This window comes from Macrobrachium nipponense, chromosome 1, assembly GCF_015104395.2.
Source record: "Macrobrachium nipponense isolate FS-2020 chromosome 1, ASM1510439v2, whole genome shotgun sequence".
NCBI lineage: Eukaryota > Metazoa > Arthropoda > Malacostraca > Decapoda > Palaemonidae > Macrobrachium > Macrobrachium nipponense.
Window position 1 is genome coordinate 138,323,148 of NC_087200.1, and position 12,729 is coordinate 138,335,876.

Here is a 12,729-nt window from a genome sequence, read left to right on the forward strand (position 1 = left end):
CCCCCCCCTTAAACCAGGGACTGCCTGTACTGTAATGTATGGTTACTTGGGGTGCTTTGGGAGGATGGTTTGGGATGTATTTTTGTTTGAAATATTAAATTGTTTTAGTATGATAATTGACTGTATATTTTTGTTGGAACTATCAAATTAAGCATTGAAAATGTTAAAATAGGCAGATATGAGCATTTTAATAGTTTAAGGGGTACAAAATATTTGGCAGTTATAAGCATTTTCAGAGGGGATCTTTGCATTTCCACATTTTTTGCATCTCCACAGTAGCTTCTGGAACCTATTCCCATGTAAACATGGGGGAGCACTGTACCAAAGGAGTTGCCTATGGATCACCTGGTACATAATATCTCCTTTAACCATAAAAACAGCTGGGGAAGGAGTTTGCATGATCTACTGGAGGTGAGGGAACTCCCTCACCTGCAGAGCATGGCGTTCAATTCCTCCAAGACACTACATGCTAACTGTGGCCATGGCAACCAGGCCAAGGATCACACCTCTGGAGTGGATTCAAAGGTTATCTCCGCTGATGAGACAGTTCACTAGTAAGAGGCCAAGCTGCCTCCCCCTAGTTATTCCACTTATGAATGCATGAAATAATTTGAGAAAACTGCCACAGGAGACACACCAGAACTTCACTCCCTCGGGTGTTCCTGGTTCCATACAAAACCAGATGAGCTTGTAATGGTAGCTAGGAGAATATTAGTTTGGAATAGTGTAAATATAAAAGAGAAAAAAAAAGAGAAAGAACCATTAATAGACAAATGATTGTTTGTTTGTATGGTGTTTTTATGTTGCATGGAGCTAGTGGTTATTCAGCAACAGGACCAACGGCTTTACATGACTTCCGAACCATGTCGAGAGTAGACTTCTATCACCAGAAATACACAACTCTAACCACTAAGTGGAATGCCACCAAGGTGACACACCAACACCATACCGACCACGCCACTGAGGCGCTAATAGACTAATGATAAACAGAGAAAGAGAAAGAGGGAGATAATGAATAATAACAAAATGAGACAGGGAAAGAGAGAGAGATTAACGATTAGGAAGTGTCATGAATTTGTAGTCAAAACACTGCTGCTGGAATAATCTAAATGCAACCATTAAAATCTGCCTAGCCGTCTCATCTGTGACCTGACCTTTCAAATTTCACTGGAACTTGAAGACTTCTGGTAATGTCAGTAGTCCCACCCACGAAGGAGGGATTAAATCAATTAATCACACCCAAGGGATGTTGTTAGATAATCTTCAACCAATTACTATGACTACAAGGCGGAACAGAAGAAATTGCCCACCTACTGGTGGGCTGGACACTTTCCTTTGAAGAACCTTCAAGAAAGCAAGCTTGAAGACAGGGAAGATAGAAGAGAGCCGAGAGCCTTAGCAGAGTGAGGTGGAGAACCTCACCAATTGTGGGTTAAGAAGAATTAATAAAGGCTCACACTTCGATTTGTAGGCATATACTTAAGTTGTATTTTTTATGTACGTATTTCTTTACTAGTGTATTAATGAAGTAAGAAAACTGCACGGTCTTCCTAAGCCCCCCTGAGACTACCACATAACAACAAACAAAGCAAGAAACGATTAAGCAATTAGAAAAGAAATATAAAACTACTTCAAATAAGAGGAAGTAACAAACAATAAAAATAAAGAAATAATAATTGATCATTACAAGCTGTTGGCTAGTGAAAAGGTACAAAACTTCCACAGTGTTGCTATATGATCCCCATTCTGACTTTGAAATTGCTGTTTCCTTGCTTCTAGACTTGACAACCACAGATAAAAAAAAAAGACAACAGAAAATAAATTATCATCAATCACATTACTCTCCCTCCCAGCCACCTGCGCAGTGAATCACACCATGTGAGGTGGAAAAAGTCAAAGGAGACCTCTCCCTGAAGAAAATAATATCACTCTGACAGAGAACATTTGAATGTCCTGAGCAAGGAACAGGTGCATATTCCCATCTAAAATCTATCATAAAATAAAAAACTAAAACCTATCATGGAAGACCACAAAGGTGGGCCTTCCTCGCTGCTGACATGGGCCCCATCTGCAGACTGTTCCCGAGCTGAGCAAGTAGGTTGCACGTTTCTCTGTGCTGCCCAAAAGTTGCAGTGAGGGGCAAAACTGCTGATGGAGCTCCTCCACCTGACAATGCTACATTCTCGAGAGAGAGATTGTGAGGAGGTTTAGGACTAGTTTACTCCATGGAGGAGGAATAACACTCACAGGGAAAGGGAATGGAAGTTGTGAGTAAGGAACACGAATGGTTTGGAGGCACCCCTGGAGTATTCCCCCAAAAGCAAGCCAGTGAATACTGTTTGCCCTTCTTCCCCCTGTTCCCAAAGCTACTTTACAACAGTGAATCCCAGTCAATACATTCCTTGCCTGGAGAAGCCCTACAGAAAGAAACCTACAGGAGAGATTAGAAGTATGGGGAACTGTCGTTACCGGTGAAATAAGCATCCAACAAGGCAGCCATGTCCCTCGCAAACGGATTTGAAGTTTTTTATCCATACCAATAAAAAATATTAAAATTTCAATAGTACAACAAAATAACACAATCATACAAAGGAAAAGGCAATGAGCAAAATACTCATCTAACCACACTCTTGACTGACATTCAAACAGATAGCAGCAAGTCTGTTTTGACAAGTTTCCAGCTCACATTGAAAGATACTCCAACATAAAAGGTGATGATTTGTATTCCTGTAAGATTAAATTGATCTGTGCAGCTGTTGCCTTTCTAAAACCAGCTTGTTCATCTCAAAGCTGCTTATTCATTTCTCATGCTGGCCCACTGAGAAACGTTGAATATTTTCATTTCAACTGATTTTATGATATGTGCAATGATCCTGTCAAAACCTGGTGTTTTCCATCTCCTGAGTTTCTTTGTTATTGGTTTCACTTCAAGAACTGAATTCACTCATAAGCACATAACTCTTATTCATGACTTTACAAAAAATGTTCACTCAGGCATTGTCTATTTTCTTCTTTTTCTGGGGTTATCACTGACCCATCTCTCCCTTTTACAGGCATTTTCCTATTTTTTTTTTATCCATGAATATTTCATTAATGGTCTTTTTGGATATTGTAACAACAAACCCATTCCCAGCTTGTTTGTCCAATACTCTATCCTTGACCTTTGTTTTAACTCTGCTAAAACTAGAGTACTTAGCAGTTGCTTAAGGTTACATGATTTAGATAGTTTCCATAGCAACAAAATTACTGTCTTCACTTTGTACAAAAATATGATATTTTCATAATAAAATAAGGTTTCACATATACTTAACAAACAATTACAAAGCTGTATGCTTTCTTACCCGGCAGTCCTGGCAGTCGTTAGTGTAGGCGATACAGGTCCCGCCCACTTTCGGGAATACCTGGTACTGCTGAGCTAACTATTGTCAATTTGTTGAGTCGCAACATCCATCTGTGGGGAGGAGGGAGGGTTCCGACTATGTAATTGTTTAGTAAGTACATGTGAAACCTAATTTTATTATAAAAATATCATTTTCACATGAGTGACTTACCAAACAATTACAAAGCCGAATCCACGTTACCAGGAAGGTGGGTAAATGGACAGCTTATGATAAAGACAACAATAACATGCTCATTATATAATGTTTGCAGTACCTTACCTTGTGAAAGAGCAGCTGCAGGTGGATACTGCCTCTAGTCGGCGCTCTCATCACCTGTAGGAGACGTGGCAGTAATGGCCAAGATTGTCCCTACTAATGGTGGGATTTTGTAACCATGGAGGTTCACCAATGGTTAACAAAACCAAAAATTTTGCCCTTGCCCTGGGCAAAGACCAGACAACCAGTCCACAGAACCATTATCTATCTACACTAAAAATAATAAACCACAACCCTAACCATAAAAAACTGGAGGGTACTCCAGGTACATTGCATCCCCAGGCTTCCCAATAACTCGACGACCTTAAAAATACAAGACAAGGAGATATTAGAGGGAAAGAGGTCCCCCTATGATTTCTCTCACAACACCATACCAGCTACAGACAAAGGTCTCAACCTGTAACAATTTTCAAACACAGACTCTGTCCTTCAGGTAATGGATGAAAAAACCAATTTTGCCCTACAGAATGTCGTTTGCAGGATCGAGGATAGAGATATATTATGTCTAAATGCTAGAGAAGTTGCCACTGCAAATTTCGTGCATATTGGACATGCGCATGAGCTTCCAAAATCAAGCTTCTCAGGAAGAACGAAATCACATTCTTTGAGAGAGAGGACGGGAGGGGTCTCTCACTGAACACCAGAGTCGATTCGAACTTCCTCTTCATGTTTCCGTCCTATGCAGATAGTGTCTGATGGCTCTGACAGGACATAATATACATTCTTCCTCTTCTGTTCCCATTAGTGACCTTTGTCTAGGAGAAATGGGGGAACAGACAGCCACCTCATCTGACACAACACTGATCTTTTCACTGACAATTTCTTCACAAAAACGCAAAAAGACAAACCCGAATCCATCATAGATTAGGCCAAAATTTCAAACTTCTTGCCTATTTTGGACTCTAAGCTGGCAATGGTGTTTGGATTGGAAGCATGGGCTACCTGGACTGGAGTTAGTGGCAATGAAGTAGGAGGATTATCAATAGGAGAGATGCTGGATAAAAGAGGGGAAGAGAAGACTTCTTTGCCTCTAATGGCAAACAAGTTATATCAACACTAGTCTTACTCCCAGGCTCTAAGAGCTGCTTTCCTCTTCCTATCTTTCTCCATCTTCTCTAAATGAGACAAAGTTCTCCCACCCTTGCTCATCCAAGTCCTGACACTCAATGCAAGTCGTCTTTGCTACATATTTGTCCCCTATACTTTACTCACTTTGAGTGCGGATCATAACAGAGCTAAGCCATCATAGTTTTACAGCCATCGCTGCAAAACCTAACTGAAAATGAGCTAGAGTCCAACATTCTAAAGCTTAACTTTATTTAGCTAAATGAAAGCTAAAGAAGCACCTAAACCAGAAAAAACCACCACCAAATTGTACTTCACCAAATACGATACAAAAACTGCAAGATGGTGATGAAAAGTTGACTGCAAAAACCATCAATGTTACTCCGTAACCAGCAGACAACGAATTGACAATAGTTAGCTCAGCAGTACCGGGTATTCCTGAAAGTGGGTGGGACCTGTATCACCTACACTGATGATGGCAGCGCTGCCACCGCCAGATAATTTGAATTTTCAACTGCCAGGTAAGAAAGCTTACAGCTTTGTAATTGTTTAGTAAGCCACTTATGTGACAACAATAATTACTTATCTGAGGGAAGTCTCCCAGTCAGTTCACCAAGTTTATCCTAATGAGTTTCAAAGATTTTAGTCAGATGCAAAGATACAAAGACAAGGGTAAATACATTATTTTTGCCATATTTTGTTGGCAGAGGTAGTAAGCATAATAACCTTGTAAATGTCCATCACCTATGCGAGATTAGCATCATTGTGATTAGGATTAGCTGGAGTGGCTGAAAGTATCTGAGATACTTCTTTGAACACACATATAGGCTTGGTACCCAATGCTAATCTTCTATCAATTCAATATAGTATGCACAGTCATGCAAGACAGATTAAGCATTTTTTAAATATCAGGGTTTGCATTTACATTTATAACTACTGTACTGCTGACTGAGAATGTGAGCTATACTGGTACATACTAAAGAAAACAAGCACTATGCAATATAAAAATTCTGAAGAGGAGCAAACATGTATCCACGGTGTAAACAAATTGTCATAAATCCTCAGTGCAATTAAACTGTCATAAATACTAGTTATCTCAAAAACATGAAATAATTTTCCAATGTACTTAATAGCATTTGTTTACATTTTTATTTTACAGCTGGTTTCAAGAGTCCTGTTATTGTAATGTGTATGTCACACTCCACCAGACACACCATACACCAGAACTCAGAAAGTGTTTTGAATCTCTATCACTTTAATATAACTTGAAAACATTTAAAATTATTGCTCTGGGAGATAATTTCCAGACTCATACTGTGCACAAGGGAGTGTGATATTTATTTTGAATTGTAATTACTGTATATAAGAATACTCAAGATTTTTATTTGACCTTACAATGCCTTTTATAATGATAAAGTTCAGCATCATCAACCTATTCTCAAGTGACTGTCTGACTAAGCCAATCTGCTTAATTATCAATTCATCTACTGAAGGAACTTTTAAATAATGTTACCTTCTGATGATGAAGGATATGATGCCTGTGTGAGAATGTTCCTCTCTCGACATCCTGGCCAGACAGTCGTACATGGATGCCTTCTTTCAACAAAGAACCGAATGCCATAGCTTCTCCAAGAGCCCAGTCAACAGTTCGAGCATTTACCATCTCCATACGACCTGTAATTTAATGATTTTGAAATATGAAAAGCTTTTATCCAACAAAAAAATTTCTAGCAAGAGATCATGAAACAAAAGAGGCAGCAAATCAGCCATAACTAACACCCAAATATACAACATAAAATCGCTACTTACTGTTCAAAATACGCAAAAGGCCACGATGAACCACAAAATCACTGGCATTAGGAGGGACACTTGAAAATCTTCTTCCAATGTGGAAAAGGGTGTCTTCATGTACACCAGTAGGTGTGGCCTTCAAAGGATCTTTACCCTCAAAGAAACCAGACCAAGGAGAATCTATCCAATGCTTGTTGAACACCTGAAACAAAGATAATATCAATACAGGCAGTCCCCGGTTATCAGTGGTCTCGGTTAATGGTGATCCAGTTTTATGGCACTTGTCTAATGCCATAAAATATGTTATTTATGGCGCCATAAGGGTAAGTTTTGGTTATCGGTGCCATAAAGTGCCTATAATAGTGTATGTGGAAGAAAATGAATAAATGCACCCTTTTGCCTAAATTTATGACCATCACTGTCTCACTCTCTACTTTCTGGTTGTATGAGGATAACAAAACTGTTATGTGAAATGGTGAAGGTAACTCAAAGAGGGGTTTGAACAAATACCTAGTCCTAAGTTCTGGTCTCTAGATACTTGTTGCTATTAGTTCACCTCACCCGTTCCTTATCTGATCTCCTGCTGATCTGATAATCTTCTCCTACACTTATGTTGTTATTATTTAGTGGCCACTGAGCTAACGTTCCCATCTCTTTTAGGATTTGTTCTCGATGAAATACATTTGATCTGATTTAATATATTACATCTTCCTAAAAATCAGTCTTGATAAAGTGTAAATGCTGAAGAGTCTGACAAAAATTCTTTCAAAGATTTGTTTCCAACACTTGATACATGACATTGGTTAACAGTTTTATAAATCCTAGATATGTTTGACTGTGTTACTCCACATTCCCCATACTCAGGGGGGACTGGTTCATGCGAGTTATTCATCAAATATTCATGATCAGATGAATACAAGCAGTCCCTGGTTATAGGCAGCCTCGGTTATTGGAGATCCAGGTTTATGGGGATTGTCTAGTGACGACTAAATCTGGATTTTTGGCGCCGAAAACTGAGGACCAGCGCTTGTAACGCCGATTTTCGCTTATTGTCATGCTGTCAGTAACAGAAACTAACCCCTCCCAAACCAACCAGGGACTGCCTGTATGACCGATTAGAATACAGGATACTCTTCCAACAGCAGATTTAATCTCTTTAAATAAAATTTCATATAATTATTTCACAATTCCTGCCATTTATTACAGATGATGGGTTTAAAAGACAAAATACTGACAGGAACAGTTATATTTACAATTTTGTTTCACACTTCACTTCATTGTCCTGTATCTTAATTAACATTAGTTTACTGTATGTATTCTGTTTGTTTTCCCCATGTACATATCTGATTTCTGGGCTAGTACTCCATTCCTTCTTTTCCCTTCTTTCACTTTTTCCTTTCTTCTACACTGAAAATTTTCAAATAAAAATGCTCTCATGAAAATGATAGCTAATGTAATAAGGCCACATGAGAAAATGCAAACATGACAATATTTTTACAATTTGATACGTTCACCACCTGCAATACATTTTTAGGGAAAAAAAACTATCTTTTTATAATAAAATTTAGTTTTATATATGGATAACCGGGGACTGCCTTAGTTACCAAGTATAATTACAATCTAGTATTGTTTTTCACATGGCAGCCTCAAAATTCAAAATTTATGAAAACTATTCAACTGTCTAGTGTAGGTGACTTAAAACCTCAACCACTTTCAAGTGTGTACGTGCATACTTAAAACCCCTCTAAAAATGCTTAGAACTGCATATTTTGATAGTTAAAACACAAAAAAAAACTCTAAAATGCTTATATCCGAGTTTTTTAATAGTTTTATCACAAAAAGTGCATTTGGTCACAAAAATATGAAAATACAGTAATTTGTGAATATTTCTCAGTGAAAGATACCATGAATAGGAAAATTTTCTGCGAATAATAGGTATATATGGTCCATAGAAAAATCTGCAAATAGGCAAGTCCGTGAATTGTGAGTCCGCAAATAGCAGGGATTGAATGTATATACCTTGATGCTCATCACGTGAAGCCATTGCAATAGAGGTGCAAGAACTCATGTGAAGACTTTGGGGGGCTGTGCTCAGGCTAAAGCACAGTGCCTAAAATTGAAAGACCTAGTTCTATAACAAAAATCCCAGGTACTTTCTGGACTCTTGGTAAATTGGAATGTGAAGGTACATGTCTTTCATATCAATGGTTACCATCTAACTCCCTGATGCACAGCCGACACGACTGACTTATATGCCTACATCTTGAACAACAAAGTGTCTGTTGTAGAATCCTTCCGATGCAGTGTCTTCTACCACTTCTATCGCTTGTTTATTGAGAAGCTCTGAAACTTCCTTTGACAGAGCTGAAAACTTCTGAGTTTTCTGAATCCACCTTCAAGTTGATAGGACACGACGTTAAAAGGGGTTTATCTCTGAAGGGGATGGAATAACCTTCTCTGAGCACTGTTTTCACCCATGGCTCTACTGATCTTCTTTCCTATCTCTCCCAAAAGCGCAGGAGTCTCACACCTACAGGTGTACAGAGGACTGGATCCTCACTTGGCACATGATGGTCAAGTAGCAGATTTCTTGCCAGTAGGTGTAATGGAACGTGGGTTTATTCTTGGTCAAGGTTGGGCTCTTCCTATGCCACCTCGAAAGGGCTGAAGTTGAAGAGGCGATGAGGTTCTTGCGCAAAATAAACTGATGGAGCACGATTAGTCTCCTTAGGCCGTTTGGTTAACAATGCAAGGAGATCATTGAGTTGCTTTCTTTTCAAGCTCTGTTGCTACTCTCTCTATAATAGTGTGTGGAAACAGACTGCTCTTATCCAAATAAGCAAAGAGAGATCTTTGAGACCGTGTGACTCCCTTCGACGTGAACCAGCACCACAGCTCTCATTTTTAGAGAATACGAGTCAAAAAAAAGTGCGGCCAACTCTTGTGCTCCGTCTTGAAATGCCTTATCTGTACATGAAAGCACCCCAAGCCAGTCTGATGCAAACTTGTCTTGCAGTGATGAACAGTCCTCTATTTTCTTGGTAAGTTCTCACACGGACCAATCTATGAAACTAAATATTTCCAAAACTTTGAAAACATCCTTCACAAAACGATCCAACTCCGTAGATAAGAATCATGCCTTAGCCGAGTCAAAGGCAGAGCTATGAGCTGGGGTCAATTAGCAATGAAATATGTCCTTGGGAGGAGGCAGACACTCCCAAGGAAGGCACCTCTCCAGCTGCCTAATAATGGTACCTACACTTAGACAAGATGGTGGTGAACAGAAAACTGCTTTGCCTAACTCTCTCTTCTCAGCCAACCAAGAAAATGAATACTACCTGACAATGCTTTCTTGGCAGAAACCGAGAGAACCATTTTTGGAAGTTTCACTGATCCTGAGGGTTGACGTAACATAAAAGCTGAACCAGGAGAAGATGGTGTCACTAGCAAAAAGTACAAAGGGTAACAGAGGAGAATAGTTCATGAGAGTGGCATAAGCTGACGAGGGTTGTTCTGGTTCAACTGAAGCTGAAGAAACAGAAAAAGAGCCATGTCTAGTTGAATATCTTACAATACTACAGGAGCAGGTGGAGGTTTCAGTAAAGTTCCATAATGCTGTCTAAGCACTGGAGAACAAAAGATGGATCCTATGTTGGCGAGAGGGATGTGCACACTGAATCCTGACAAGGTAGCGGGGCTGACTCTGCAGTTACAGGTAATTCGCTTGCAGCCTAGGGTACCAGCTGCACTGTTGTCAACTTGTATTCTCCCTCACCTGAATAAGCATCCAAAACGTCGTCATCATCCAATTGCTTAACCTTAAATGTGGGGCCAGAAACCACTTAACTAACTGATAGTGATACCTTTTGATACTTGTTGGTCTTTGGGAGCTTTGATTCCACTGGACACATGGGACCCACCTGGCTTACGAGCCGTTGGAAGCTCAGGTGTCCATTGGGCATTCGTCGTCATCCCAGAAGCTACATGAGGGTTCTTGATCCCTTTACTGCTTAACCCTCACAGTCCCAGCTAATGTACGATAATGCATAAACCCATGACCGGGCTAAATTTAAGGATGGCCAATTGAAAAGAAAAAAAAACTTATCAATGGAAAGAGGAAGATATGTATATTCACATGGTATAAGAAAAAAAATTATAATAAAAAGTATGTAACTCCTACGGGAAGTGAATATTTCCCACACCTTGTGCGCCTCCTTTCCCTATGGCAGTCATAAAACATATGCTAATTTTACAAAGTTATAAGCATTCTAATATTTTTTTAAAAATTTTATCTTGTCAAATTGAAATAACAGCTCAAACAATATCACAAAAGATAAGGAATAAAACTCAGAAAAAAATGCTAGCATATTTATTGTAAAACATTTATAATGCAACCTTGGATGGGAATTTGTGGCAACATTCCCCCTTACTACTTCAAGCAAGACTGAGAGCTCCTTATTTCACTCATACTCTTCTAGGGCAATCTGAAGAGTTGTCAATAGTAATATATAGAACTAGGAACATTTTTCCCGCAAAATACGTTTAAACTGTATGGCGCCAAATCTTGACCATACATCTACCATACCTGTCCACTGCCCCGAACCTATGTGTGATTGTATATATACGATACCCGAGCTGTCAGGGTTAAGAGGGATCACAATAGTATCTTCAACTGTTGAATGCCTCTCCAAAAGGCCTAGATGCATCTTGGAAGTGCCAACTGCATCCACGATATGTGTTGGAGTGAGTACCACTGGATGAAAGGCAGTGCAAAACTCACCCTTCAAGCAGTTATCCTGAGGAACCTGGGATGTAGCAACAGGTCCTACTGAAGGAGCAACTACTTGTGGGCAAACCCCATCGACCTCCCTTGGAATTACAGTTTGGTTCCTCCCACATGCTTAGGAGTCTAGCAGGGACCTCAACTAGCACCAACTCTGTCCAACAGGGACTTCACAGAAACACTTATTTGAGTCACTGTTTCCACTAAGGCTTTGAACTTTTTAGCCATGCAGGCTTCCAACCTTGAAGTGGCACTAGGCTCAGGGGGATGGGAGCCAGGTAATGGAGTGGAAAGAAGCACAAGAGGACTGGGAATAGGAGAAAAGGCTGCCACAGAAGTCGAAAGAAAAGGTTTAAGAGAAAAAGACCTAAAAGCTCTAGCTTTGACTCTAACGGCCGCCTTCCTTTGCCTAGCTTTTCCTAACTTGTCCAAATGTGCATGTCAAATTTGCCACTTACTGTCACCCCAGTCTTTGCACTCAATACACGTCAAGTCAGGTGAACATATTTGCCCACGGCAATTATAACAAACTTGAATGGTCATATTTAGAGGAAGTCAATAGGGTATTGTGGCCTTTGCTGCGATACCAGCTACTAGAAGCACTAGCATCAAACAATACAAGTCAAAAGCTAAATATCTGTAAGCTTAAATAAGTTAAGAAAGAAACAAATATAGCGCAGAGGCTACCATTTAACAGAATACTTCATCACCAAATCCTTTTAGCAAAACCATACAGTGCACTATCCTGCCTAACAGTTAACAAAGCTACCTTAAGCAACCGTAGTCGTTGAATGGCAGAAAAGAACTAAGCTCATTAGCTACGTTGTATCTATTCTTCCCCAGATGTGGGCGTGGCACTTCCCTGCACCAAAAAACAATAGCGCACTACCACTACCATATATTTCCGCATACAAGATGACCTTTAAATCCTAAAATTCACCCCTAATAATTGGGGGTCCGTATATACTACCCTTCTAAAAATCAAACCTTGAATCTAAGTCATGTTTTTAGGTAGGCTAGCCTCAGCCTCAGTGCGATAACCACTGACAGTACATGAAAAGATTCACATTATGACATAAACTGATAATAAAGATATATTATTGGCATATTCGAGAAATAATTCCAAATTAATGAAATCAACTCTCATGTATGCAAACCCAGCTGAGAAAATGTAAAGATCGAGTTATGGTTGAGTTCACAGAAACACTTCTCTTTTGGTAAACTTTCAGAAATTTTTATGGTAAAGTGATCATGAGCAATAACATTTAGGATAATGTAATGTCCATTTTTCATTAAAAATTCATTAACATCCTGGTGAAATAGCACACTTTTGGATTACATACAACTGTTTAGAACAATTCAGTATATGAACAATAATTATGTATGATAATTATCGTTCATTAGACTAACCTATTTGCCTCCATCTCTTTATCC

The 12,729-nt window shown here is 39.3% G+C and overlaps 2 protein-coding genes across 2 annotated transcripts in view; one reads left to right on the forward strand and one right to left on the reverse strand.

Annotated features, from left to right (window-relative positions):
• Positions 1 to 555, forward strand: part of LOC135220054 (2-oxoglutarate dehydrogenase-like, mitochondrial) — a 33,558-nt gene extending 33,003 nt beyond the window's left edge. Inside the window, exon 5 of the mRNA XM_064257384.1 lies at positions 436 to 555. Within this exon, the coding sequence (XP_064113454.1) occupies positions 436 to 555 (120 nt within the window). The remainder of the gene's footprint in view (positions 1 to 435) is intronic.
• LOC135219682 (2-oxoglutarate dehydrogenase-like, mitochondrial) overlaps positions 1 to 12,729 on the reverse strand; it is a 446,325-nt gene that overhangs the window by 172,741 nt on the left and 260,855 nt on the right. The window contains 2 exon segments of the mRNA XM_064256630.1: positions 6,235 to 6,395; positions 6,531 to 6,714. Of these exon segments, the coding sequence (XP_064112700.1) occupies positions 6,235 to 6,395; positions 6,531 to 6,714 (345 nt within the window).